This window comes from Ornithodoros turicata, chromosome 2, assembly GCF_037126465.1.
Source record: "Ornithodoros turicata isolate Travis chromosome 2, ASM3712646v1, whole genome shotgun sequence".
Taxonomy (NCBI): domain Eukaryota; kingdom Metazoa; phylum Arthropoda; class Arachnida; order Ixodida; family Argasidae; genus Ornithodoros; species Ornithodoros turicata.
The window spans coordinates 66,813,562-66,841,059 of NC_088202.1; the positions used below are offsets into that span (position 1 = coordinate 66,813,562).

Below are 27,498 nucleotides of genomic sequence, written 5' to 3' on the forward strand. Positions count from 1 at the left end.
CATCCTAATCCTCACATTAGATACCGTGGTACTTTACTGAACTACACGCGAAGACTAGCTTTCCCCTCTCCGTAATCCTCCGTAATCCATGAGTAATTGTTGAAATCCATGAGCCAAAAGAAGTGTTGAGATGCATAGGTTCTGCCAAACATGGACAGGGGCAGCATTACGTCTTACAACGGTAAAAACAATGCCTAAAAATCTCTCGTTATATTCATAATTCCTCGATAGTTTTGTATTTTTTTAGAGGTTTCCTTCTGCTTCCTTCTGGTTCCTCGGGGCACAGGATTGCGGCCCACACACGGCCCGCATGTCTCAATCGGGCTTCAGAAAAACACGGAAAACACCCATAGAGTCTGTGCTGGGATTCGAGCTCGTATCTCCTCCTAGTTTCAGCAGGGAAGATGCTCATTTCAGCCACTGAGCCACAGGACCTGTGGAGCTGTGCCCTTCAGCATACTTCGGGACAAGACAACTCCTGCAGGTCAACTCTGTCCACAAAAGACGTATCTTGTTAGCTTAGTATCGTAGTATAGGCTTAGTACGTATCTTATTGGCAGGCGAATAACGCCTGCCAATAATGGTACCGTGATGTTACACGTAAGATTTGTCTGCGCAGTGAGGAGACATGTTGCACGTACCACAGGGTAATTTGGATACAGGGTAATACAGGGTAATTCCGGATAATTTGGACCACATGAGGTTCTTCTGACGTGCGCCGGAAATCTCCGACACACGGTGCTGGAAGCACTGTTTACCTCCCCCACATTGCTACCGTCCTCGGCTCGGGAGCTAATTGCCATGCCGAACTTCTTTCACGACGTCGGCGAGAGCTGCCGAGAACGATATACTAATAAGGTGACACGGAAAGGCCACGCCTCCTGATTTTTCGTCTGCTTTGGAAATGGCTTTGGACGACGCAATGCCATTGTGGTGGGAACACAGGGGTGGCATCCAATGTATTGCTCCGTAGACGAAAGCGTGCTGGGCGAACTCCATGCGTTTGCTCCACTTGTCGTCGTAAACATGGCGGACTTGTATCTGTTCCTCGCTGATAAGGGTATGTGCGAAACTGAAGAAACTCGAGTGTTTCGCCAACATCGCGACGCTTTCACGGCACTCTCCGAAGAGGAATTCATCATGAAGTTCCGGCTTTGCAAAGACGCCGTGAGAGAAGTGTGCGAAGCTGTGGCAGCGGATTTGCAGAAACGTAAGTACCGCTTCATTCACATACGCATATGAAGAAGAGGGCAAAAAGAGACAGCTTTGTGGACCACAGTCATTCTTGGACGTCCCCTAGAACCGTGTAGAGATGATGTGTCATTTGCAACTGTCCCAATGAAATGAAATCTACCCATGCTGCAATTTAGAATTGGATACGGTGTTACCAATCAACGTGTACGCACAGAGGAACTTCAAATACGATCGAGCTGGCGATGACAAACGTCATGTTGATATGACAGATAAAACTGCGTAGACACAGGCGAGTTGGTGGATGAACTCCATAACTGCAAACATGAGCGGGGCAAAAACACATACACAGGACGGCATAGCAGCTCTTCTGTGTCGTGTTTTTCGTGTAGTCGTCGGACGATCATTCACAGCGAGGGAAAAGACTAGGGGAATTTGGCGTTACACTGCGTAGTGTACATGTTGTGCTCGTTTATCGAATACAATAACGAGTATGTGCATTTATGATAATTTGCTTGATATTTCATTGTGCAGCGCAACAGTGGCGTAGCACCACGCTTCCTGTGGAACAAAGGGTGCTTATGGCACTACGGTTCTTTGCTACGGGTGCGTTTCTGGGAAATATCGCAGAGGAGGAGGATTTCCTGACAAGCAAGCGACCAGTGTCGGAGTCAATTCATGTCGTGAGCTCGGCCATCATCCAGAACTTGGCACCACGGTACCTGAAATTCCCAGCGACCCCTGAGGAAAAGTTGATTCTGAAGCGGCAGTTTTACGAAATTGCAGGCATACCTGGCTGCCTTGGTATGTACTTTCAACGCTGTCTAGACAAATATAAAAACACGTTTTTATAGCTTTTTGCATGCTCCACATTTTATTGGCTACCCAACAATTTGCACCACAATGGGCAGCTCACTTACAAATTTCGAAGCAATTTCTGTTTAAAGTAAAATAGTTCCAGTGGTGGTTTCTCTCAAAGTACTGGTTACTTTTACTATGTTTCTTCTCCTATTGTCTACCGTACTCAGCACAGAGGAAACTGTCATACAGCAAAAAGGAAGTCCATAAGCAGCACTACAAGAATCATTAATTGCTGTTCGGAATGTGTTTGCAGCTTACCACCTTTCTAGAGTTTCCTCACATTTTAACCTCAGTGCATTTGTACTTTTCAGGTGCAATCGATGGAACAATGATTGCTATCATTGCACCGAGCACAAAGGACAAACGCTTTGTGGAGGGCAACTATTATTGCCACAAAGGATATCACGCACTCAATGTGCTTGGGGTATGCAAATCATATATGGTGAAATAGTATATCTAGGTCACACTACGTATCAAAAAATAATTCTTTAACTCACTGAATCATAATTAATTATTTTTTGTACATGTCGCTTCTCAGGCAGTGGAGCTGTTTAATGACATGTGAAAATATATTAACCTGTCCTCATAGTGATGTTCTCCTCCATAAAGACAGAAAATCTTGTGTATCAATATACTGTTTGTACATATTTCTGTTCCTTCTGCACTGTGCCTATTCTTCACATCAATAACTGAGGCAGACACAGAAACTGAGAAAAACTCAGAAGGGCTTGTAACATGTATGTGGTGGCACAAATGCGATACTGTTATGCTGTTCACCATTGCGCCTTAATGGTCAAATACATAAAGACACAACATAAACAACTGAAGACTCATAAGCAGTATGTTGTGGATTATATGCATGTAAATGACTAAAAAAAGTTTTATAGGTTTCAGATTCAACACGTCGTATTCTGTACGTGAATGCACGGTACCCAGGTAGTTGCCACGACTCTTCTATATGGAGCATGTGTGAACTGCGCCGTCAAGCACCAGAGTTATTTAGCGACGGTGAATGGCTTTTAGGCAAGTACAAAATTCATCTTGACTCGGGGTTATAGTAGAAATAAGAAAGTGTAGTTTCCATTTTTTAATGAACTATTGCTTTAAATGAAATACTGTTGATTGCAAGTACAACATGTACACAGTGGCAACAAAAATTACTCATTTCTTTTTGTTGCAGGTGACCTGGGGTATCCACTTGAGCCATGGCTCCTGACTCCCGTCCGGAACCCTACAACAGGTGGAGAAGAGGCATACAATGAAGCCCATCGCAAGACAAGGGTGCGCGTTGAACAGTGCTTTGGTGTGCTCAAGATGAGATTTAGATGTCTTCAGCGCTACAGGACCCTCCACTTCTCACCTGACCGAACATCGAACATTGTAACTGCATGCACCATCCTGCACAACATGTGCATTAAGCACAACGTGCCTGAACCTTCAGGTGAGGAGGAGGAGGGTAATGAAGGCAGCAGTGCAGACAGCTCTGACATAGACATTCCTGACGTGCCTGAAGAGGGATCGTTGTTATCAAGGGGACTGTACAAGAGGAATGAAATTATTAGGCAGTATTTTTCATCTCGTTAACTTAATATGTGTCATCCTGCCTCTTGCCTCCTTAATTCAGATTTGAGTGTATCATATTTCCGATGAGTTAAAAAAAAATGAAATGATTGTCAAGCCTTCTGTTGAGAGAACTGATGTTCTGAGGCTGGAACACATAGAAATGACAAATTCATACAAAGCCTCAAGTGCATAAGAAATTAACGATGAAAGTGATGATAGCTCAATCCTTCTGTGTTGACAGTGTACTGTCGGTAGTTCACTCGGGTGTCTACAAAACTCGTGTTTTGATTCCCTGAGTTTTAAGGTTTTCACAGAATATTTTAAACAAATTCCTTGACCAAAACAAAATAACTCCTAGGTTTTCACACTGATCACTCAAACACCTCAAAAATGTGTTACTCGTTATTGTTTACGAGAACTGATTTTTTCTGCAGTAGATAGTCCTCTTACGGTGTACTGTATGTTACTCCTGTGTACTTGTTATGGGGGCTGTCCTATGTGCTTGTCCCTGCCTTCAACAACTCTTTCGCATCTTCACTGACTTCTCCAGTTGCATCAAAATCTCCTGACAATTGCGTGTTTTGCAGGTTGGTAGACACCCTGCTCACAGACAATGTGCCTTAATGACAATTTTCTCTTGTAGCATATGTTTTGAAGAATATCTGACAATTTAAAGTAGTGATAACTGCAACAAAGACCATTAGTCTTGATGAATGAATGAGAGTCTATATTTCAACTTGTTATCTGTGCTTTCGAGGCCAAACTAACATTGTGTTCGTGTCTGTAAACTAAGTGTTGTTTAATGTATATGCAAAAGAGGAATCACATATGGCTATGGTTTTCATAGAGTGTAAGAACATAATATGCGGTCATCAAGGAGCCTATATTCGCCATGCAATGACCACTGCCTGTGTCTTGATCAGGATATTTTGAAACACACTTCATAAAAAGAGATGCCACTATTCAGCAGTATACATTTGCAAATGCTAGGCTGTCCTTTAGCTTCTTTTCAGAATATGTAAATTTGTTCTGTTGTGCATCAACACTTACTTGCACTGGGATGAATGTTGCTATTCATAGAAACAAAGATCATACTATTGCATGTTCAGTGCTCGCTGTCTTTCCAGCTTCAATCTGAAATAGTCGCTGATCGGAGTGATAGCCTGTGTGATTGGAGTGATAGCCTGTGCGTGGAAATAAATCACTTGTGATACCATGGATGCAAATTACATGTATATGAACACACAAAATGTGATATAATGCTGTTACCTATGCAGTTAGTTGTCTGTCATACTACACTAGTAGAAAGCTTAGATATGTTGTCTACATTTTCCCTTCTCTTTCTTTTTCTTTGTCTTTTTTCATCCAGAACAGCAGTGAAAAGTTTCACTTCTCGATACTCTTGCCCAAAAGACCCAGTGTTTCTACCTTTTCCTGTTTGAGCGTATTACCTCTCGCAGCAATGCTATTTCGTTGACAATTTCCTTCTGCAGGCTAATAATTTGCTGCGCCACAGGAGCGGGCACACGTCTTCGCCTTCGTCGCACAGGAGCTCGACGTTCATTCCTGTGAACATCCTCGCCAGTTTGGCTGCTCTGTCCTTCTGCGGCTGCCGTTGTAGGTTCAGGCATTGGAACCTGTACAAAGAAATTTAATTTTTATTGAACTGCAGTAACATAAATAAAAGCTACCATTTCTACGGCACTGGCACTCGAAGTGTTGCCGACATCACGAGCTGTGCCACTGGTGCCAGGTACAGAGTCCTGAGATGCAGTGATGTGGTAAGTAAATGACATGTGGTAAATGGCATTAGTGTCACTATCTTAAAACGGTGTTACTGTGCACACCATCTGCACAGATCCGGCAGCACCATCCAACTGTGAAGATGCCTGCACGTCCTGGAAGCAACATACGTTTTCATGTTTATTAGTTCACATAACCAAAAAATAAAAAATATATAAAAAATACTTACTTCACCAAGGACTTGTGGCACAACCACTACCCCTTGAGGGAGTACGTCGAAGGAGCCCTGGGTCCCTCCGACGCTATCCCACCCAACAAGGGCCATGACGCGGGCGTCGAAGCCGTGGAGGTTTGCCGCGACGTCGGCTACTTGGAATCGTGGCGGTTCTCCAGGCTCTACTAGTTCGTTTTGGACAATGCCGCCCCCTCCGCCGGTGCTGCAAATTGTGTTTATGTTGCCGCGCACGTTTTTACGTACGCGGTATCGCCAATTTCTCCAAAGGAGTTGCCATCCAGCGCCGTCTTTTTTAATTCCCCCAAGAGAGTTAAGGGATGCGGCGATTGTGTCCCACTTCGCCCGTCGATGTTGTTTCGTTTCGCCAGGCATAAATGACCGGTTGTTACAAAGTTCTGGGGACTCCTCCATCAGCGACAACAAAAGCAATTTTTGGGCCTCTGACATCGACATGCTGTAAATGAAAGCACGAAGAATGCGTTTAAGGGTTATATCAGTTTGGAGCACTCTAAAGTGTAATGTTTTAACTGTTTAGCTTACTTGATTCAAAAGCTAGAGTTGTCTCTGCACTTTCCAGCACTTTGTCGTCTGCTAAACTTATGTAGCAGACGACACTGCCGCCGCCGCCGCTTTGTATGGATCGTTTATGTTTATATTATAAAGTGACTGTATGCTCTTTCTTTTATCACTGTGTTATCTTTTGGGTGATTTTCGGGCGATATCTTTACAAATTATGCAGCGTTGGACAGTTACGCCCGGAAATTTATCGTGTCTGCGAGCGTCCGGTGTCGAGACTGTCGCCGTGAATGAATGAGAAGAAGAGGAAGTTGGTGATATTGCGTTTGACACCTGTTGCTGGCCATCATACGCATTACGCCGCGCAAGGAACGTGGCGGTGGCGACGGCGAGTGGCGTTACGATGTGGCGTTGTGATGACTTGGCCAGCAACGGGACAGGTCCTGGTCGTACGTCACAGCAAACGTCAAGGCACACGTGACCTTAAAGATGGCGGCGCCCGTGATCGGCGGCCAAACCGTTTGTAAACAATGCGGCTGTTGTTTCTGGACGACGTTTTGGATGTTTTTGGATCACGGTAATTATTTCTATCCGATAATCTCGCAGTAAAACGCGCAGTTTTACACATAAAGCCTGGTATTGTTGACAACTTCCAAAGATGTGGTGACGACCGCGCGTTAAGACTTACCGAGCCTATGCGATATACTTAAACTAAGGTGAAATGGGCTACCATGTTGCGGAAGAAGCACCGCATACTTTACGCTGGCTAAATACGGCCATCTCTTCGTGTTAAGACGGTGAAAATATGTCTCTAAGCGGCAAAACGACATGTAAACAAAGTCACATGACCTTAAAATGACGTTTTCTACGACGTGCGACCAGGACAAGATGGCAGTTTTGCCACAAGCACCCGCTTGAGGGTAGTTACAACCATGGAGGAAGGAAACACAGGAGCGGCCGTTTCGAGCAGATTTCCGTGGGACCCCTCAGGCGGTCGCTCCTGTCAAAACCGCTATTACTTCCTGTCCACCACGTGATCCTCCCTAAAGTTTCGGTTTGGCAACGCTTTGTTGCTCGCGCTGCTTTTCGTGCTTTTATGCTTTTCCAAAGTCACTTACTCTTCAAATGGGAGCACCACTGCAGAAACAACGTTTTGTCAACGTGTTCTTATCGCGGTTGCGGCTGTCGTTCAACAGAAAGCAGCTCGGTCACGGGAATAACGTTTCCTTCGTAAGTACGTACTTGACCGGTTGTTTCGTACCCCTGTCTGTGAGAGAGTCATCTTGAATCGTTCCTTTGCAAGCTGGCGCTGTGCTATATAGCTGCAGACTCAATGATTTACTAAATCGTTGTACAAATTTGATTACTGGCATGCTTTACCACTTCAGCAACAAACACACAAAACGCGGCCACGTCGTCACACAAACATCGCTGCCGCGAATGATGTTGCTAGTCCTGCAGACCCTGACCGGTCTTGTAGTAGAAGGGTAAACCAAGAGTAAACCTCCGGAGCACACAAATAAAGTTGGACGCGCGGCGTCACAATGCAGATATCTGAACTGGAAGACAATCACGGCTCCCGTCGTCTGCTTTGGGAGCTGGCCTGCGCATGCTCTTGGGGTCACGTGAGCGGTCACATGGTAGACAGGAGCATCCCAGAATGCAGTGCGAAGCAGGCACGCCCGTCCCAATGGCAAAAAGTTGGAAGGGCCGCTCCTGTGTTTCCTTCCTCCATGGTTACAACAATGGCGGGTTTGTGTCACCCCTGTGGGTGGGAACATGAAAGTCGTGCGCTCTGACGGGGCGGTGGAAATACGCCTCTACTTCCGCCGCCCCCTCACGCCGTGCGTCGCCAAGTGAGAGCTGGTCCTAGCTGCGTCGCTCACCGTTATCAGTTGTCAACGGAGTGCGGCGAGGTGGATGCCAGCGCCCTTTTCAGTTCCACACGTTGGTCCGCGTTAGCGCCGCGGAAGCAACTGCGGCTTTGAGCAGCGCACAGACGTGCACAGGGAGGGACGGCAGAAGGAAGAAGTGGGGGCAGGGAGGGGGAGGGTTAGTATGCATCCTGAGCCAACTTCAGGGGGACTGTGTCGACATTCTCGCCGTAAGTAACGGACGAGGCTATCTGCAACGCGCTCCCATGCTCCCTTTCATAAAGCTCGCGATAGTACATAGAGCACTTTCGCATGATCTTAAAACAAACGCGTAAAATATTTGCGTTAACAAAGGATGTGATTCGGCTTCCCTGTCTGTTGGCCCTCGCCATCATGCCTCACTCTCAATGGGCGGAATACATTCTCCGCTGGCAGAGATTAACCGCCCTGACTGCAGCTCATGGGTCGTCTCGAACTGCGGAACTGTGATCATGTCCCGTCTATGCGAACTTCGGTCATTCAAACTTCCCATCGTCAAACGGGACTACACTTAGACCAAAAAACTTTGCCAAAATTCATCCATATTATTGAGAAAACTAGGTATCCGATATCACCTGTTCATAACCGCCCCGAAGTGTGGAGCAGTCATAGCGGCCGGTTCTGTTGGGGAGCACGGCCTGTTACAACGTGGTTTGATGCACGGGACTGCAGCAACATTTGATTCATTGTTGATAAACTCATTGGCTAAGAGGAACAGAGAGGAGTCTGTAGGGGTTGGCGCACGGGCAAAGAATGGCAATGAGGGCACAGTTCCCTTAGAAGTCGACCCAGGACGCACATCCCCCAAGGCGTCAGTCGTGACGTTGCCCACCTCTGTGATGCCGACAACGGCGAGGCCTTTGGCGTGCACCACCACCACCACCGCAAAGAATGGAACGCTGCAAATAAATCAGGTGTGAGTGTGACAGAGGTAATCATTGACACCATGTACCATATTATACAGGGTTTTTTTATCCGTTTTTTTATCCGTTATTTTATTACCTTTTTAAGTTGTGAGAGCAGCACTGACGTAATGTTTGCGAGCGGGTTATGCAGCCAGCCGGACGTCCTGTGGGAAAGTGCATGCATAATTACTGCACGATTAATTATCTGACATTCATTAGCTGGCTTTTATTAGATGTTTAAGCGAAAATGCCAGAGAGAACATCATTATTTGATCCCCCCCTTTCTCAAAAATCCCGGAACGAGTCCGTACACTGAGATATAAATCACCAAACTTTTACATGAAAATTGAACGAAACCAGAACTACGCACTTCTCGAGCGCACAAACGATCGCTTCGGCTTATCTGGGCATGAAAGCGGTCTATATGGACGACAGGTCAGCGTTTATTCCAACAAGCTCGATCGCTGCACAACACGTGGCCCTTGGGCGGAAACGCACGTGCCCTCTTTTTGTGCTCGAGAGAGAGCCGAAGCTGGTTTTGCCTCATTTACATACCTGCTTTCGCCATTTATATCTGAAAGACTTTTCTAGAAAGATTCCCTCATGGTCGAGCACGTGTATTTATGTGTTGAAGGTAAACCTGCTACTGAAGTGGCTAGAGCTGGGGGGGTCTTTCTTTCTTGTTTCGTATTAGCGCCGCGAAGCAACTATGGCATGAGCACAGTACAGACGTGGGCAGAGAGAGGTCGGCAGGTAGGAGTGGGATACAGGGGGGGGGGGGTTAGTATGCGTCCTGGGTCGACTTCAGGGGAACTGTGCTGACATCCGTCTGGAAAGTTTGCAGGAAGCCCCAGATAGCACAGGCGGTGCGGGGACTTGAGTTGGGTCTGCATGGTGTTAGTGCCTGATCAAAACCTTGTAAATGAGGGAAAGTGAGGCGAGTCTCGTAAAACAAATGAGGCGCCTGATGTCAGAAACTACTGAGCAGCGTACTGCGCCGCCAAACAAAATGGCTAAGAGTTTTTACGACCCTTTGAAGATAATGCCGAAAGCGATAATGACAAAAGTACGTGGCTAAAATTTTATTGTACTAAAATTGTATGCAGAAGGTGTACAGTCATCGCGACATCTTATATTAATATATATTCGTAAAACATTTCATAAGCAGTGAAATGGCAGTTTTCAGACACAGAGGTGCGTCGTTTCTTCTTTGGCAAGGTCAAATACAACAATGTCCACGAAGACGACGCCAAACAACACTATGCCAGCGGTGACGAAGATGCATCCGAGAAATGACACCACTCGTGCACGGGCGAAGAAACCAGGTTTCTTCCCCACTAGTCCAACGAGGCACAGACCTGCACATTATTGAAAGGAAAAGTAAAGAAAACGTAAGAAAATAAAAGTATATGTATACCTGGGAAAATAAATATGTTGAACATTGACAGACAACCCAAAATTTTGATGGCAGCGCCAATATCAATGGGCAAGATTGACAAAACCGTCGTGGTCATGAACCATATGACGGTGATTATCAGCTTTCGTCCGTAACTGGAATCCTCAGCACCCTCGGTATTTCGAATCGTCATATACAGGCTTTCCACGGTGTCACTAAAAAAGAAAATATTGATTTGCGGCATAGCACTGTACTATTAGTGCACTGGCACACTTGCCTGCCACAGAATGTCACGAGTGGATAGGTAACAACGGTTTTCAGAATCAGTGCTGCAACCCCAACAAGAACCACAGGATCGGAGCCGTCAAACATCTCCATTATATCTGGCTTCACGGCGTGTCCGTAGGTCGCGTAGCCGAAGCACCCAACCGTTACGTATACGAGGAACAGAACTACAAGCGCAGCAGTCACGGCTTTGGTGAACTCAGAAAATCTTCGGTTTTTCATGGTGGCGTACATCGGTACCACGAGCTCGTGCATCTGCAACAACGTAAACACATGGTGATGAGATATTTTGTACGCGCGCGTTTCCTGAGTAGAAAAGTACCTGGTAAGCAAAACAGTATACCGGAAAGGTGACGATGAAACCCACCCACGAACTAGGTCTGTAAAAAAAAGTAATAGGATAAGAATATATGGCGATGAGATTATCAGACCATTTGGGAAAGTCTTTTTCGCTGATTGGTCGGCAACAGCCTTCAGCCTAGATTGACAGAAAATTCGTCCTTTCAACATGACTTCATACACGGCACAAACAATATGTATTCTCACAGATGGAGGAAGATTGATTTGTGGTTTAGGTCTTGCAATATACATACAAAGGGCCACTCACTGAGTCTTTAGGTGAAGGGATTCTGGCTGTGGAACTGTATAGAAGCTGTAGACAGTAAGGAACGCAGGGTAAAGTATGGCAAGCACGCCTACAGTACTGCAAGACAAAAATAGAAAATTAATACAGTCTTGTGGCCAATAAGATACGGTCGCAGATTGAGGGCAGTGCAAATTAGTCAGATGATACGGATAGTCGCGTTGAGATATATTTCTATTCATAATCAGTTTGGTGCGTTGACGATGAAACTGTGTGAGGTGGTGACTGATACAAGATGTCGGACGAGACAAAAAGAAAAAGTATCACTTGCAGCTATTGTTATCTCGCTGCATTCGTCCCTTTTCTTGTTTTTTTTTTTTTTCTGGCTCTCCCAACTGTGCATCCCATGCAGTCCTGAGTTTAGCATTTGAGATTGACGCCTCTTCAGGCATGACGTATTACGTTAGCGCAATACATTGCTATGTGGCCCTCGTAGGTAGCGATCATGACGTGGGAGTGTCACGCATAGTGTGAGGTGTGGAAAGGGACTGGGTGAACAAGGCGCTTAAAGAACAAACAAAAAAGTGTGGGAACTGCTTATGCCGAACAGATTGCTCTTTGCTGAGATACAACGCTCCGATCTGAAAACACTTTTGACCTCTCCGGACACCGTAGAACTTCGGTGTTCACTGTGAGGAGACTCATTACTTCACATTACCCCAAGCAATGGGGTAGAGTATCGCCCCTGGCGACGAAAGTCTCCAATCATAATCATAGTATGAAGTTGTTACCTCCGACACCTCCGCAAGTGCCGAGGAAGCTACAGTACCTCACACGTTGTAGAAATGTTATCTTCTGCATGAGGCACAGTGGTAGAACGAAGGTGACTGCTGTCACTGAAATGGTGAACTGCCTGCTCATAAACCAGGTTTGGCAAAAATGGTCTCCATAGAGTGAAGCAAATACTGAAAAGATAGAGCAACTGAAAACCATCATGCAGCACCGACACTATACTCACAGGTAAGAAAATAATTCTGCAATTGCAAGTCAGCATAAAGTGTTCGAAACATGACTCACTGCGGTCAAACAGGTCGCCGGTGACGATGAGTAGAGTGATGCAGATACCAAAACAAGTAAGAACAACTGAACAAGCGGACGCGTTTCGTGCCTTTCGTCCGCTGCAGGACTCTAGGACATCGTGGTAGGTATTATCGCCGTGGACCTCAGAACAGTAGGCAAGTGCCAAAGCAGTGGCTCCCAGGAGAAGCGTTACAGCCTATACAGAGCGCAGGAAATAGCGCCGGTCTTTATGCATGTTCAACTGGATGCTTTCACGTGTTCTTACCACTTGCAGGAGAGCGCCAATCAGAAGCCCTCCAGAGTTGTCGTACGCAGCGGGAAAGTGCAACACGCCAGCACCGAGGGCACAGTTCGCAAGCACCAAAGCCACAGCATACCAGGGTCCTAAAAAGAGAAATGTCCATGTCACACAACTGAAGCAGTACCAGAATGGGAAATTTCCGATCAGTTTTCAAAACAGTAAAAACGTCAACATATGCGTTATCTGAATCACTATAAACTTATTTTTATTCTCGATGTATTAGTTTCGCGACCCCAAAGAAGAAAGAAAAATCGCGAAAAATTGTACTCGCGAAATCCGGCCGAAGGAAACGGCCCTGGAATCGCCAAATTAAATAGTCGCGAATAAGTTCGCAAATGACTGAATGCGCTAGTGGCGAAACTTAATACATCGCGAAGAAAAACGCGTATACAGTACTAAGCTACAACAACAACAAATATATCATGACTATGGCCTGGGGTGATTCACCGCTGGAGAACAGTACACTGCCTCATTACACGCGAAACATGGAAGTAAAGCACTTGAGCTCTCCACTGGCTACGCAGCGCTACGTCACACAAAAGGAAGAAAGAAACACACGAAAGAAGCGCCAAAGATCCTTGTGATGCAGGGGAGGACCCTGCAGCGTCTGGAGCAAACCGGTAGCCAAGAGGAACTCCAAGGACATCAGAAGACCTCGACGGTGTTGCACATGGCCCTGACATGGGCCAAGAATTGCAGCCAGGTTGAACGTCTGTCGGCTAGCACCACTCAGCTGAGCACAGAGTTCCCGCCTCTCCGTTTCGTAGAGCTTACATTCTATTAGGACATGCTCAAGGTTCGCTACGACGCCACATTTGGAGCATAGGCTGCCGTCACAGAATCCGATTCGGTACTTCAATTGGGGAGTGAAGGCTACATTGAGACGAAGCCTGTGCAAGAGGGACGTAAAAGAGCGTGGTAAACGGTCTGGAACTGAGAAGGACATAGAGTTGGATCCACTGAATACATGAGAGACCTGTGAGTGCTGTCCCGAATCCACTGCTGGCGAGCTAGTGGGTGAATGAGCTCATTCAGAAGTGATCTCCTGTCTTCTCTTGATAATACTGATGGTACAACCGTCTGAGACTGTTGGGCAGCCATTGCTGCTCTGTCGGCCTCTTCGTTTCCGCTGAAACCACAGTGACCCGGGACCCACTGCAGGGATATATGATGACCGTGATCGTTTAGACGCTGAATTTGATGGAGTATATCAGTGACAACTGAGGCCAGCGGTCGTCTACTCAGATTCAAAGGCTGCTCTTCAATGTATAGCCAACATGGGGATACTAAGTTACAAGATACACAGGTAGCTTAAAGCCAGCCGCCTTCGCTCTCAAGCGCAAAAAAGAAAAAAGTACAAACTTCCTGCTTTAGTTCCAGATATCAACTATGCTAGGAAACACCACAGAATACCTGACGTCGACATAGGCTTCCCCGCTCCTGCATGCGCGGTTTCCATTGTACCTTGTTCTGCCATAGCTTTTCCCTAAGAAGAGTGAGTCACTGACACCACTGTGCTAAAACCTGATGCCGACTGCAACAAATGCTTCGCTTCTTAAGGTATATAAAGACTCCGACACTCAGACACCTGTCGGGTCAGGCACGAACTACTTATCAGACTATTAAAGATATGTGGTCTTATCGAACGCGAGCGTCTACCTTCATCGGGTTCTTTTTGCTCTTCCACGTTTATACCTTGCAGAGCACATGTGACAATGAAAATGGCTACACTGTTGGTATTCTTAGCGCTTATCTACATCTCCCAGCACATGCCTAACAGGGAGCGTGCATGCCAGGATTATTGTACAGGAGTGTGACTACTGTTTATTACGATTTATTAATTATAGTTGACACATATAAGCGATAACAATAACAACAAAAGTAATAACAGCAGAACGATAATACATACTATAGTTTTTAAAAACTCAAGAAGTACTATTTATAAATCATGACACTACACTATCATTTTCAAACTAAATGAGGGTTGTTTCTAAGGCTATGGCCTTGGAAAAACGAAAGTGTACAGCCCATAAATCGTTATTTTTAAGAAGACTATTAATTTTTATACATTATGTATACTTTTAATTGGGTTTCAGGCCCTTTCCGGCAGGAGCGGCTTGAGAGGGAGGGGACGAGGGGGGAGAACTCCATTCTTTGCGAGAAACTGACTACGTCATATGCCATTATATCATGCTACGCTACAATATAACTTGCTATATTGTAAGCTTGCTATTTAAAGGGAAGAAGGATGAAGTATCAATAAAACACGTTGACTACCACAGGTTTCACCACAGAAACGTTAGAAAAGTCAAAATGTGTTTAGGAGGAGGTCTGCATCCATGCACCATTGCTCTGACCTTAAATGCTTCTTGGTATGTGCTGTAGTAGTGTGACTGAGTCATCTTTTTACAGTAACAAATCGTAAAGTCAGAAAATAGGACTTGTGCGCAGATCATTTGAAATATTTCTGGTGGCCGAAATGAGCAATATGCACGCCCATTGTATAAAGGCAAAAAATTACTGGACAGTTACGACTCGTGTAACGCGAAATTCAGCGTCAGCTGTGCGTGTGGTGAAATGAGGCCGAATAAAAGTGTGTAGACAAATTTATTTCAGCGTAATGAGCATTGATTTGTGGTCGCTGAAATGATTGGCGAGGTGAGTGGTGTCCTGGTGGCTGTTCTGGAACACCGAGTCTATGCATGAATCATGTCTAGTTGTGTGTTGGCGGATGTCGGTGCACAGCATAAGGTCAACTTCGTTGTTCAGCCATATATCACTTAGGAAAGTGGTGTTCTTGGCCAGTGAAACGTCGACGTTTCCGACGACAATGAAGCTTGTGCGTGCGGTAAGGCGCGAGTACATACACGATAAAGACGCGGATTCGTTCCGGCGCGTCGCGATGGCGAGAAGTAGCATACAACGACCACAAGCCCTGTGGGAAGCTGCACGCCACAAACTTCTCCGACATCACCTCCAACTTCGCCTCTGCCTCCTGGAAGGCAGACTTCAAGTGTTATGTGTCAGCCAATAGTCCGGCACGCAGGTAAATGGCAACTCCGGCCGCTCGGTTGCCCTTGCCACTGCGACGCACCCCGCAGCAGCACTTGAAGCCGTCGATCTGTTATCGGTCTCTCGGTCCTCATCCACGTCTCGGAAAGACACCGAAGTGATGCCTTACGGAGGACATAGTCGCGTGCAACGTCTTCTGCGTGGAGCTGTACGGAGCGTACATTTAGGGCTGTGAGTGTCAACGTCTGGGGCTTGTCTAGTTTTTCGATGCACTGCGTAGTGATAGTGTGTAGGCGGTGCTTGATGAAATTCGTCCGCCAAAGTGCTGCCAATATTCGCCTCTCAGTGATGGACGTTGAAGTCATTGCCAACTCACACAGCTATCTCACTTTCCATCGACAGCCGTGGTAAACTGACGGGAATCTCCTCCTTACTCCCAGCGCTGAGCGCACATGTGATAAGAGTTTTGTGCGGAAATGCAAATGCCACCGCCGCCGACGCAATCACAGGAACGTCTCAACTAAAATCGTACACGCTGTAAAATTGTACAAGTAACTATGGTGAACCATAAAATAACATAACTCGCATGTCTTTCCCTGCTGCCTCCGTCGTTTTCGTTCACGCCGCTCTTATGATAGTGTGTTGTTCTTGTCTTTCTGCGGACATGCGAATGCCGATGACGCCGGCGCGATCGCGGCAAAGTCGCTACTCCACAGCTGGCGCTGTAATACGGAAATAACATACCCCGCAACCTATTGGAACGAAACATAGAGCTTGATGCCAACGCGGCGGTACGGCCCACGACCATCTCTATAATACACGACCATCACACTCGCACCTAGCCCCAGCGTCACTGACGTAGTTTCGCCAAGCGGCCGCCGCGCGTTTGTGGCGCTGAATACGGGACCCTCGGCAGACGACGCATGCTATGTGGATACCGTTGCTGCCGTCATTCGCGTTTGATTTTTGCTATTTTTCACGCGGTGGACAGTGTTTGTCTCCAGTGCATGGTTTGTGCATGGTGCAGACGTGATGGTGTACTGCACCGTCCCGCTTTGCAAGCCGAAGAAAGCAGTGTCGAACACAAGTACGTATTTCATTCCACGAGTTCCGCTCAAATGATGTCTTACGGGAGAAGTGGCTCGAAATATATCGCGGCGTCTTGACACAAGTAACTTCATTGCGAATTGCGAATGTTTCATTTCAGATAGGGTGCACTTTTTGGATGGCAGTGTGTACCATAAATAGTTTTATCTAATATAGCTGAGTACCTTTTACGGATCTCTCTCTAAAAAAAAAACGAATAATGAACCGTGGCCTCCGACCAGGGGTGGACATAAATGCATTTTTTTAGTATTTAAATATAAATACAAAATACTTTGTTGAAAGGGGTGTTTAAATACTCTTCATAAATACTTTTCGATAGGAGTATTTAAACATAAAATATACAGTATTTAAATGCCGTAACTAGTACCATAAATACTGTGATGAAGATGTCATCTGGAATTACAGAAATAACGATGAACATAACAACAAGTCAGCTAGGAAAAATAGCATTTATTTGTTAGATTATCACGGTAATTTTAATATTAGAAGTTTTTGACTGCATCACTTAGGATTCTTGTGTTCGGCCGTACAATCAGATTCGCAAAGGAGAACAGCATCTTCACTGGTGCCGATTAGCAAAGGCTTGCATTAAATTTGATGAAGATGCTTCGTACAGCAAAGTAATCAGCCGCGACCATTGTCTGCAACAACAGCGAAACACTCTCCATCTAAAATCGTTTTTCGCCTGCATGCTAGCTCGAACTATGGCGAGCATACTCGAACTCTGCGTGTTCTCGGCATTTCAAGGCCGAAGACTTTAGCATCGGCGCAAAGCGCTGAATTCTCAGATGTGGCACCGTGGCTACGGTACCTACGTTTAGTGATCACGAAGTTTACACAGCCTTGCATCTCCCAGTAGCGCAAAACGAACACAAAAAAGGCACCAAAAGGTAGCGTCGCAGAAAAGCCACCATCAAGAAAAATTCTCAGAGTGGCTTCTATCCGAACAGCATAATAAAGGTTAGCAGAGCATTGCATTGGCAAACCGCAAAAGAAGAAAAAAAAGTGTAAAAGTAAAATAAAAAGAGACCAATAAGTAGGAAAACAAAACAAGCAACTGCTGATTTAAAACTGAAGTGCTTGCTTATACAACAAATTCTGTTGGACGTCGTAACAGGTGTCAGTCATCTCTTTGCCAGGAACAGTTTCTTCTTACGGTCGCATTCACCCATTCTCTGTAACTGCCCTGTATGTTAACACGGAACGCCTCTCACGTGAAACGTAAAGTCTGAACGCGCTTGCGTCTGACAATCATAAACGCATGATAACTGGCCCAACACACAAGGTGCTGCTGCCAAGTTTATGTGTACGATTTACGGCACATAGTGCGCGAGCTTCACAGTTTTACATGCCACCTACGCTTCAGAGCACAGCCTATTTCTGAGTATTTAGTTTCAGAACTCTTAGCTCTACATGACAATACAATACACAAACATGTACGCACGAAGAATTAACCACAAGGTTGAATTATTATTATAATTAGACGTATGTTGTACCGAACATCGACAGGCTTGATAACATACGCATGTTCAGATAATTTCCCCCAACGTAAGAATAAAACGAAGCCGCACCAACTTCAGCGAAATTGCCCAAGCAGCACAATGTACCGAAAGTCGAGTGCAATAGGAGAGGACGGTATGTGTCTTATCAATGTTCTTTAGTTTCACGAGTCTCTTCATGGCCTTCCACCTACCCGTCCACCCCTATTGCACTCGACTTTCAGTGCATTGTGCTGCTTGGGTGTTCTTATTTGTGCGTCGCACTGCAGGTCAATCAGTTGTATTTGTTAGTTATCAGGAACGTTGTCAACTGCTGAAAACGGCGAGCCGAAAAGCTCAGTTTCAAGTCTCGTGCACTCGAGGAATCTTCGCTCGAATTCACTCGGGATTTGGTAGAAATGTATTAGTAATATCAGTGAACTAAAATTAGACGCAGGGACAGGTTTACAGAGTCATCAGCGAAGACGATGGAAGCAACACGAAGACAGACAGGGAACTTCGAACTTTAACCTTTTATCATATGACTAAAGGTTGGAAGCTCGACGTTCCCTGGCTGTCTTTGTGCTACATTTGATGTCCTAGCTGTTGTCATGTGCCAACTGTCCCCGCTTGTCTCTTAGTTAGCCATCGGCTGTTACAGGCCAGTGGCAACTATCACTAACTAACACAAGATAAACTGCATGTGTACAGAGGCCCAATGATAGCGCCATGCCGTTCATGAAGCCTGGGCAGAGTATCTTTTTTCTATTTCTTGCTGGGGACCCACGCGTGCCGTATAGTAACCCCAGGAGGGTTGCATGCATGCGTCCTTTCCTGCAATGCTTTCGCTAGGAAGTTTCCGTTGTTGGTTGTGCCTTATCTGGTGGGTATTCTTCTGAAGTCGTCCTTTTTAAAGCACGAAAACAGTACACACACACAGACGGCATACCCTTTCTTGGTGCACATAAATGAGAGGAATATTGTTACCGTTGCCCTAGACCCGTGTCCGCATTATACAAATCTGAGACTAGAAACTATACTTTCAAGCTGAGCACTCTGAACCCCTACGTACAAAGCTGGTGTTCCACCAACGGCGAAACCCGGCTCATCTATGCCACAGCATAGGTGCGCTAGTTACCTTTTCGAACAAGTTGTCCGCTTGTTCTTCACTACTAAGATCCATCATTACATATTTCACAGAACGCTACTTCTAGCATTGGGGTAAAGTAGAGCATGCAGAGATTCATTCTCGCAACATCAGTAATGCACGAAATATTTGTTTTTACTTTATATTTGCATATACGTGGGTCGCACTATTCTTATTTGCAAGCCAAGAAACATTACGTTGCTCGAATACCGTGGAATAGATAAACTAGCATGCGTTTACGTCTTACACGATTTATCTCTCCGCGTCATGGGAGCGTTGTAGACACACTTGAAGACTATGCCCATCTGTATGACGTGTCTCAAAGGAACGTTCACGGTTTCCTCGGGCGACACCAGCTCTCCAGTGTTGGTGCAAAAATGGTCTGCGAACAGAATGTAGAAGAACTGTGCGTACGAGAGCTTCCAGTTGTGCGCTACCTTGAGTAGCGTCGTCCAGTCTACTTTCAACTTGTTCATCATGATATTCTGCACCGACGGCAAGGCAACTGCGATTTCGGACGTTGCCTTCCGCTCTGGCCACATAGGGCGGTGGTCGAAGTAAGCCCTCTGAAAGCACTCGTAGAATTTTTCTATGTTTCTCTTTGTGGATGCTTGCCAAACGTCGGCTCTAAGTAGATACGCCCATATCGATTGAGCCATCCTTATTCCCACCGTAGCCATGTTGAGCAGTAAATTCATCCTGTTGGAAATGTCCAAAATGTCGTAGTAGCTTGGCGAGATGCGAAGGAAGTTTCCAGTCAACATGGGCTCAAAGTAGTGCTCAGATATCCGTTCTGGGTACGTGAGCATGCGCTTCTCAGTGCGAACTCGTTTCTCGTAGTTGAGGGCTACAAGGAAATTGTACCCGAGATGCCTCGTTACATTCGGTGGGCTTAATATGGACAGTGTATATTCTGTTGGCAGAAGGAGCTTCAGGTTGTCTAGCACCTGCTTGATTTTGGTGTAGTTCTCCCCCCGAAATATGTGACGCGAGCCAACTTCATCGGTGATGGCGTTGCGCACTTGACCGTAAAGATCGATTATGCACTTGTCGCGTTCTGGTGACGTAAACTTTTGTGTGTAGAACAATTCCACAAAGTTAGGAAAGCTGGCAATCATGTGGTCGAAGCACATGTTCAAAGTGTCTCCTTTCCAAGTGTGCTTTCGTTTGAAAACGTTTGGTTCTACTCTTAGCGAGGCAGCGTGAGCCGCTGTGATTATGACGTAATACAGGGAGACGTGAAGATCTTGAGCACCGGCAAAAACGTCGACCAATTTCTCCAAACCTTCGTCTATGGGCAGGTTGATGGCAGATACCTCTGCGAACCACTCGTTAATTTCAGCTTCATCATTCCTGCGGTCATCTTCGTCGAACCGTCTCGTAAAAGCTTTCAATGCAGATGCTCTGTCGTACACACGGGTATACAGCGAGAACTGAAGAGACTGGAGCTCACTGTGATAAAAGCCTAGCAACTGAGTCAAGTCTATGTTGGTGTCGAAAAATGAATTCAGCTTTGCCACGGTATCGTGCAGACATTCTGGACAAGTATCCAATAGTGCCATCACAACGACTACGTTGGTGTAGATACGAGCATTCGTTGTAGGAGTGGCTGCAGTAATGACGTTGCTGAAGTAATACCTTATATTTGTGAAGATAATTACGCGGTTAATTATAGAGGCAGTTATTTTGGAAGCGGGAACACTGAGTTCGCTCAATAGGGCTTCTGCCATTTGAGCCATTAGGACGCTCGGGTACCGAACAACAGTGTCGCAGGCCTGGTAATACCTGGTTAGCAGATCCCCAATGGGCGTCGACGCGCCCGTTCCACGTTCCAGGAGTGACCACACGTAGTCCCGAAGCGGAGGTCGAAATCTGTTGTGAAGCCGCGTTGGATTGGAGCAGACGTATTTATGGAAGTCCGTGCAAGGGTCAGCTTTGCTATCAATCAGGTGCGAGAGACGTCTTACGTAATCCGGGCAACAGAAATAAGACGTGTTCATGCCTTGTCCGAGGATTCGCCATGTGATGGTGTAGCTGAACCAGTAGCCAATCACAGCGGCAAATGCTACTAAGATGAAAACGAGGGAGAGCATCGCGCAGTAGTCTCCGATACGGAGTCGTTTTCCCCGTAATTTAGCTGATATCGCTGACAGTTCTTCCATAATATTTGTCTATACCCGGGTAGTCTGGTACCGCTGGGGCTTCTCTTCAGAATTCGTCCGTGAGTATGCGGTGTTGCGCGATTGTCGCGTTACAGTGTAGATTTGATTAGGGGATTAATGCTGGTTGCACAGATGCCGTGAAACGTCGGGTTAACAAGCTTACGGCAGGCTTTCCCTCCTGCTGCTGCAACAGGACGTCAGCTCTCCGCGCCGACTAAACAGGGTTCCAGTCTTACTGCAGATCAGCAAGGGACATCACATCCGGCGTCCAGGGTACCACAAGCGCTAAAAGCGGCCTTCGACTCTTCAGCAGTACTACAACGATGATGACGAGACAGTATGGTGAGACAGTGTTCTTGACAATGTTCATTGCTTCTTCTTCTTCCATCTGGGTAGTTACCGGTGCTTGTACCCGGCAAACGGTAACACCGAATTTTTGTCTGCAGTGAGATTGATTTTCACTGAATGAGATGAGACATCCCCCCCCCCCCCCCCCGCCCCGATCCTATGTACCGGGGTAATTCGTGAGTAGGTGGCGCCATCGAAGAATTTTTTTTGTTTTGGTAAGGATCCTTGGGACATCGGCTATGAATTGAGTAGTGAGCGGATCATTTGCATATACGCTTACTAATTAAATAAACATCATAGCTTTTAAATTTTATTTCGCACGCTTACGGAACCTCTGCTTTACGCATCGGGACCTTCAGCGAAAAATATTGCAAGAAAACAACCGCGTCGACAAAAAAGCATCGCGATACGCACTCCGATACCGAAAACGTATCGACAACTGTAACAGCGTTACGTGTAGCGGCGATACGTACAACACTGATTATCGCACAACAGTCATGCACACTTCCCTGTCCCACAGGGAGCATTATGTTATCCTCAACTGGAGATGGTACAGGCGTGCTGCGGAAACAAGATCGCGCTCCTGCTCTCCCTTGGACTACAGTGTCGCTACTCTGAAGCGAAGCTTATTTAGTGACTCTAACACCACCATATAGCACGAGGATGTCAGCATACGATTTTTTTGTACTTTCTTCATTTCACCGTGCCTATGGCAGTATTGTTTACTACTGAGAGCGTCCGCCTATGAATGCAGCATTGGATGAAGGTTACGCCCATCTTGCGTTGCTGGACTCAGGGGACTGAAGAATATTCCTACACTTTTTTAAAAGTCTTGCAAGATGTGCGCAACCCAACGACGTAAAATTACTTGTGTAATGTGTACGCGTGACACCGAAGCAGCGCTTAGGCAAAACAGGGTGCTTACAGAGCCGGACGGGCTGTCCTCTCGCAGCTCTGTAACAGCCGTTCCATTACAGGAAACAGTAACGGAAACGTAACGGGAACGAAATTAAAAACTGGTATCAGAAACTTATAACGGAAACGAAAATATACCAGCAACGAAAATGGAAACGGTAACGAAAGTACGTCCGTTATCCTTCCCTGATGCGTACCATACATGGCTGCGAAGCTTTTACCTATCATTGGCTGACCAAAGGTTGATATATCTAAAAAGTTGCTTTGTTGGCCAAGCAACCTGATAGCCACACATTCGCCATACGCTTACCAATCTATTGCCATTGGCCAGAGTCTGCTTGGGTGCTGCCTTGGAAAGGTATATACTTGGCATTGATGAATCTCATTCCACATTTCTTTGTAAAAAGAAATTATTTCCACTGATATCGAATGATATAGCTCTGGGTAATTTGTCCAGATTACAAAGTGGCACCACGGTGCGGTTGTCCCCCCCCCCCCCAACTGACCCTACACTTGGTAGTAGTAGGGGTGGGAACGTTTTAGACACACATTCCTACCAACCAGCTCGGCACAAAACGTCTTGTCACTACACGCATCCTTCACTTCCAGTCCAGCTTTCGGGGCAAGACACTTTACTTCGAGCAACCCTAGTCCGTTTCCATCTTCTACAATGCGATCTGGGGAAGCAGACATAAAGGAATGTTCTCTATGGACATGTAGCCCAAGCTTTTTCACAACTCCACATTTATCGGTACAGTCCCATTATTGCAAGGTACTGGTCGACAGCAGAATCTTCATTTTGGATACCATAGAGCCTTGTGTCGCCCGGCTTGAGCACTTCTGGCTGTTTTCCATACAAAATGATCTTTACGTAGCCACCCGGCTTCAAGCAGTGCAGGAGGCTTCTAAAATTTGAGGCCGTCAGACGTCCAATTCTTTCTGTGGGCCAAACTGGATCTTGGCTCTGCTCGAGTGTCTTTTTGCAGATTTCATTCCTCGCGGCATCTGTTGGTGGCACCCGGTGTTCGAACTAATAGACTAACACGGTGTTCCATGCTTTTGTCGGTTAGAGAGCGGCATTTCAAACAGCCAGGGTGCACCCTTCAGTTAAAATGGAAAAAAATAGAGTACCGCGCTGTGATAAAATTCTTGACAAAAGAGGAACTTTCGCCTAAAGAAATTAAAGCGCGACTGGACAACGTGTACAGGGAAGCCTCTCCGTCGTACACAACGGTAAAAGACTGGGCTAAGCAGTTTCGACTGGGGCGAGGGTCCATTGAAGATGATTCACGCGATGGTCGTCCAGTGGAAGCGGTGACACAAGAAAATTTGTCTCTTGTCGAGGAGGAAGTGCTGAGCGACAGGCGCCTGTAGGTGAAGGAAATCTCAGAAAGGCTGGGGTTTCAGAAAACAACCGTTTTTCGCATCATCGGCGAGGGCCTTCACATGAAAAAGGTCAGTGCGAGATGGGTGCCACGACTTCTCTCGTCAGTTCAAAAGCAACAGCGCGTCGTCTGTGCCAAAGAGTTTTTGGAGCTCTGTCAAGAGAACGAAGAAGGAATATTGAAGTGAATTGTCACAGGGGATGAGACTATGGTGCTCTACTATGATCCCCTTTCGAAAAAAGAGTCGATGGAATGGCGCAAACCAGGAGAAGCAACCCCCCCAAGAAAAGCCAAGGTCACACAATCCACAAAGAAGATCATGGCAACAATATTTTGGGATTGTCACGGGATCCTCCTCGTCGACTTCAACGAGAGGAACACCACAGTGAATGCGACTTATTATGCTTCACTCCTGCATCGACCGCGAGACGCCACCAAGGAAAAGAGGCGCGGCAGGTTGAGTCGAGGTGTCCGGTTGCTCCAGGACAATGCCCCTGTCCACATGGCTTCTGTTGCCAAGGCTGCACTGAAGGAGTGCGGCTTCGAAGAAATCCACCACCCACCCTACAGTCCAGACTTAGCAACGAGTGACTACTTCCTGTTCTCAAACTTGAAGAGGGATCTCAGAGGACGGAGATTTCAAAACAATAGTGAGGTGCAAGAGGCAGTTTTCCAGCATTTTACGGACAAAACTTCGGACTATTTTTTCTAGGGTATAAGAATGCTGGTTGAAAGGTGTCAAATGTGCATCGAAGTTAAGAGTGACTATGTCGAAAAGTGATACACTTGTTTCGTCTCTATGACTATTAAAAGTTGGTCGGGCCGGAAACTTATGGAACCACCCTCGTATGTTTATTGCGCGCGCTGCGCTTCCTCTTTCATACGTTACATACATACAGCTTGTCCTCCGTGGTTTGACGAATACGAGAGCCCTGTTTGCTGCCGCGGTTAAAGAGAAGGGGTGAGGCGTCTCAATTAATTTCATTCACACACACAAGCAACATATTGAAGTGAGGAATGGCTGGAGAATTAAATCAAGACTAACACAACGTCTGTGTTTCTTACTGCTTTTCGAATTGAACTTCTACAGTGCAATCACGCGTTATTTTCTCTCTCGCAACACTCCATTCCGTCAGAAAATTCCGTCAGGACTAGGGGAATGTTTGAAACTGCCGACATGCAACATCTGGCAGATATACGGAAAGGGGCGTCCACTTATGAAGCTGCCAGTCGTTCGATGGATGCTTATGGCACTAGCACATGGTTTTCATAGGCTGCGAGCGTTGCATGGTGCTCAATCGTCTTTACGCTGGGGTGTTCGCACCTTGAGTCTGAGCACTGATTAGTTGTAGGGACGTTTTATGGGGGTCACTTATCACGAACCATATTTAACTGAATCTTGAAACAATATTAGAATATTCCAAGTCACAATGAGTCAGACGGTCTTCCGGCCTGCCAGGACAATGCGAGCTGCCATATTGAGTGCTGTAAGAAAGTCTGCTAAAGTGTTGCTCATTTCTTATAACATCTAGAACATTCCGTGCAAGGAAATGCTAAAGGAGAAGACTAGGACAGGAAAGGACACAGTTGCTGACTTGTCTTCGGAACTAACTAACTGAACTTCGGATCAGTGAATCGGAGAACTAACATATGTTTATTGCGCGCGCTGCACCTCCTCTTTTATACGTCACACATATATATATATATATACAATCTTAAATACAATAAATTTTCATGAAAGTGAACATATTCGACACAAGTGTGTCTGGTTCGGCCACTACAGTCACCCCTGAGGAAGGAGCCGAACTGGCTCCGAAACGTCGGGTATCCCCGTCCTGTAACTTGGTTGGAGATTTCCGTTACTATCATAATAAATTTTCAGTACAATCTTCATAATTTTGTAACCTGAAGAAGTGCAGTCTCGTGCATGAAAGTCTGTTTACCACGTGTAAATAAATAAGTTGCTCCTACCGTTTAATATCACTCTTTTAACAGAACACACACACAAGAAGAAGAAGAAAAAAAAAAGAAACAAGCCAGCGAGTGTAACTGTGAGGTGGGCCTCGTCAACATATCCTTGAGCTTGAGGTAAACGTTACAGATGTGACAATGAAAAAATGGCTAGGAAGCAAGCGAGCTGGTGGAGATGATGCATGATGTAAAACCCCGAGACTAGGGAACACGAAGGGTTCGTGTTTGTGTCTGTCCCTTCGTGTTCCCTAGTCTCGGGGTTTTACATCATGCGTTACAGATGTTTCCTCAGACTCATGCTGCTGGTGTTCTCGGCCGGGATCGGACCCCCATACCTTGGGAGTACATGCCACCGGCTCACGACTCTTACCTCATAATAAGCAAACACCTGATCCACCGAGGCCGCTAATGTTAGACTTGTAGTAGAGTCGGATGGCAGGCGGCAGATTGTGGGGGAGGAGGAGGAGGAGTGTCGTTGGGAGGAACCCGAGAGGTCTGCCTGCCTGATTAGGCGGCATGTTTCTCGGGAAGGGAAAGGTGGTGGAGAGGAGGAGAGGAAAGGGTGAAGTGGAAGACCGAGCGGAATTCGCTCGGGGGGAGGATAGCTGCGTCCATGGGCCGACTTCAGGGGAACTGTGCCGGCATACGCCTATTACACATCTGAGGGAAACCCAGGAAAAACCCCAGACGGCTCAGCCGGCCCGCGAATTCCAACCGCGGACCTCCCAGTCTCCAAGCGCACGCGTTACCGCTGCGCCACCGGAGCTGGTGCGGCAGATTGTTACGGCGATGTCAGCAGGATTTGGAAAGCGCGCGTTACTGTAGCGCGCGTCTAGAGAACGAAGAGAGGGTCCAGAAACGCGAGGAGGAGGAGGAGTTCGAGAGTCACGTGGGGAAGGCTGATAGCCGGCGAAAAGATGGGACTCCGTGAACGTCGCCACAGCCAAAACGGATGGTTGCTTTTCGTATTTCCTCCCTTTTTCGGGGAAGTCATCCACGTACGTTTGTATGTGATGTTCTCAGCGTTCTTTCTGAACAGTTGCCCCCATAAAAAAGCAATGAGGCGAACCTTTATACCTCTTTATACCAACTCTGTGGTGCGTATATCTCAAGCCTTCTTCACTACTATTTTAGTAACGACGGTAGTAGGTAGTAGCCTACGGAGAGCACAAGGTAACAGATAAGAGCAAGGACATCATTGAATGTGTTGGATTATGAGTTACTGGAATACGTGGATTATGAGTTACTACGTGACAGAGAACGCAATTTCTAATCAGGAGATCAGTAGAGCACGTATTTGTCAGGATCACATAGAAACCGAAACTTTCGCACTCCACAGATCACGTGCGATTACCACTTTTGTCTGTTTGTCAAGCGCGAAGCTGACACTGCTCTCATTAC

At 46.3% G+C, this 27,498-nt stretch overlaps 3 protein-coding genes across 3 annotated transcripts in view; 2 read left to right on the plus strand and 1 right to left on the minus strand.

Moving 5' to 3' along the window:
• The first annotated feature begins 1,026 nt into the window (after nt 1-1,026).
• LOC135384735 (putative nuclease HARBI1) lies at nt 1,027-3,636 on the plus strand. Its single transcript, XM_064613924.1, has 5 exons — nt 1,027-1,210; nt 1,726-1,995; nt 2,364-2,476; nt 2,940-3,075; nt 3,233-3,636. Exons 1-5 carry the CDS (start codon nt 1,027-1,029, stop codon nt 3,634-3,636), a joined length of 1,107 nt encoding a protein of 368 aa, XP_064469994.1.
• A 6,358-nt stretch (nt 3,637-9,994) lies between these two features.
• LOC135383660 (sodium-coupled neutral amino acid transporter 7-like) lies at nt 9,995-14,126 on the minus strand. The gene is made up of 9 exons (XM_064613038.1): nt 13,986-14,126; nt 12,537-12,655; nt 12,269-12,467; nt 12,021-12,156; nt 11,216-11,311; nt 10,931-10,988; nt 10,601-10,863; nt 10,345-10,538; nt 9,995-10,285 (listed from the first exon to the last, which is right to left on the minus strand). Exons 1-9 carry the CDS (start codon nt 14,047-14,049, stop codon nt 10,110-10,112), a joined length of 1,305 nt encoding a protein of 434 aa, XP_064469108.1. The 5' UTR covers nt 14,050-14,126; the 3' UTR covers nt 9,995-10,109.
• Nucleotides 14,127-16,500: 2,374 nt separating this feature from the next.
• The window catches only part of LOC135384736 (mutS protein homolog 4-like), a 103,787-nt gene continuing 92,789 nt past the window's right edge, over nt 16,501-27,498 (plus strand). Inside the window, exon 1 of the mRNA XM_064613925.1 lies at nt 16,501-16,671. Within this exon, the coding sequence (XP_064469995.1) occupies nt 16,617-16,671 (55 nt within the window). The 5' untranslated portion in view covers nt 16,501-16,616. The remainder of the gene's footprint in view (nt 16,672-27,498) is intronic.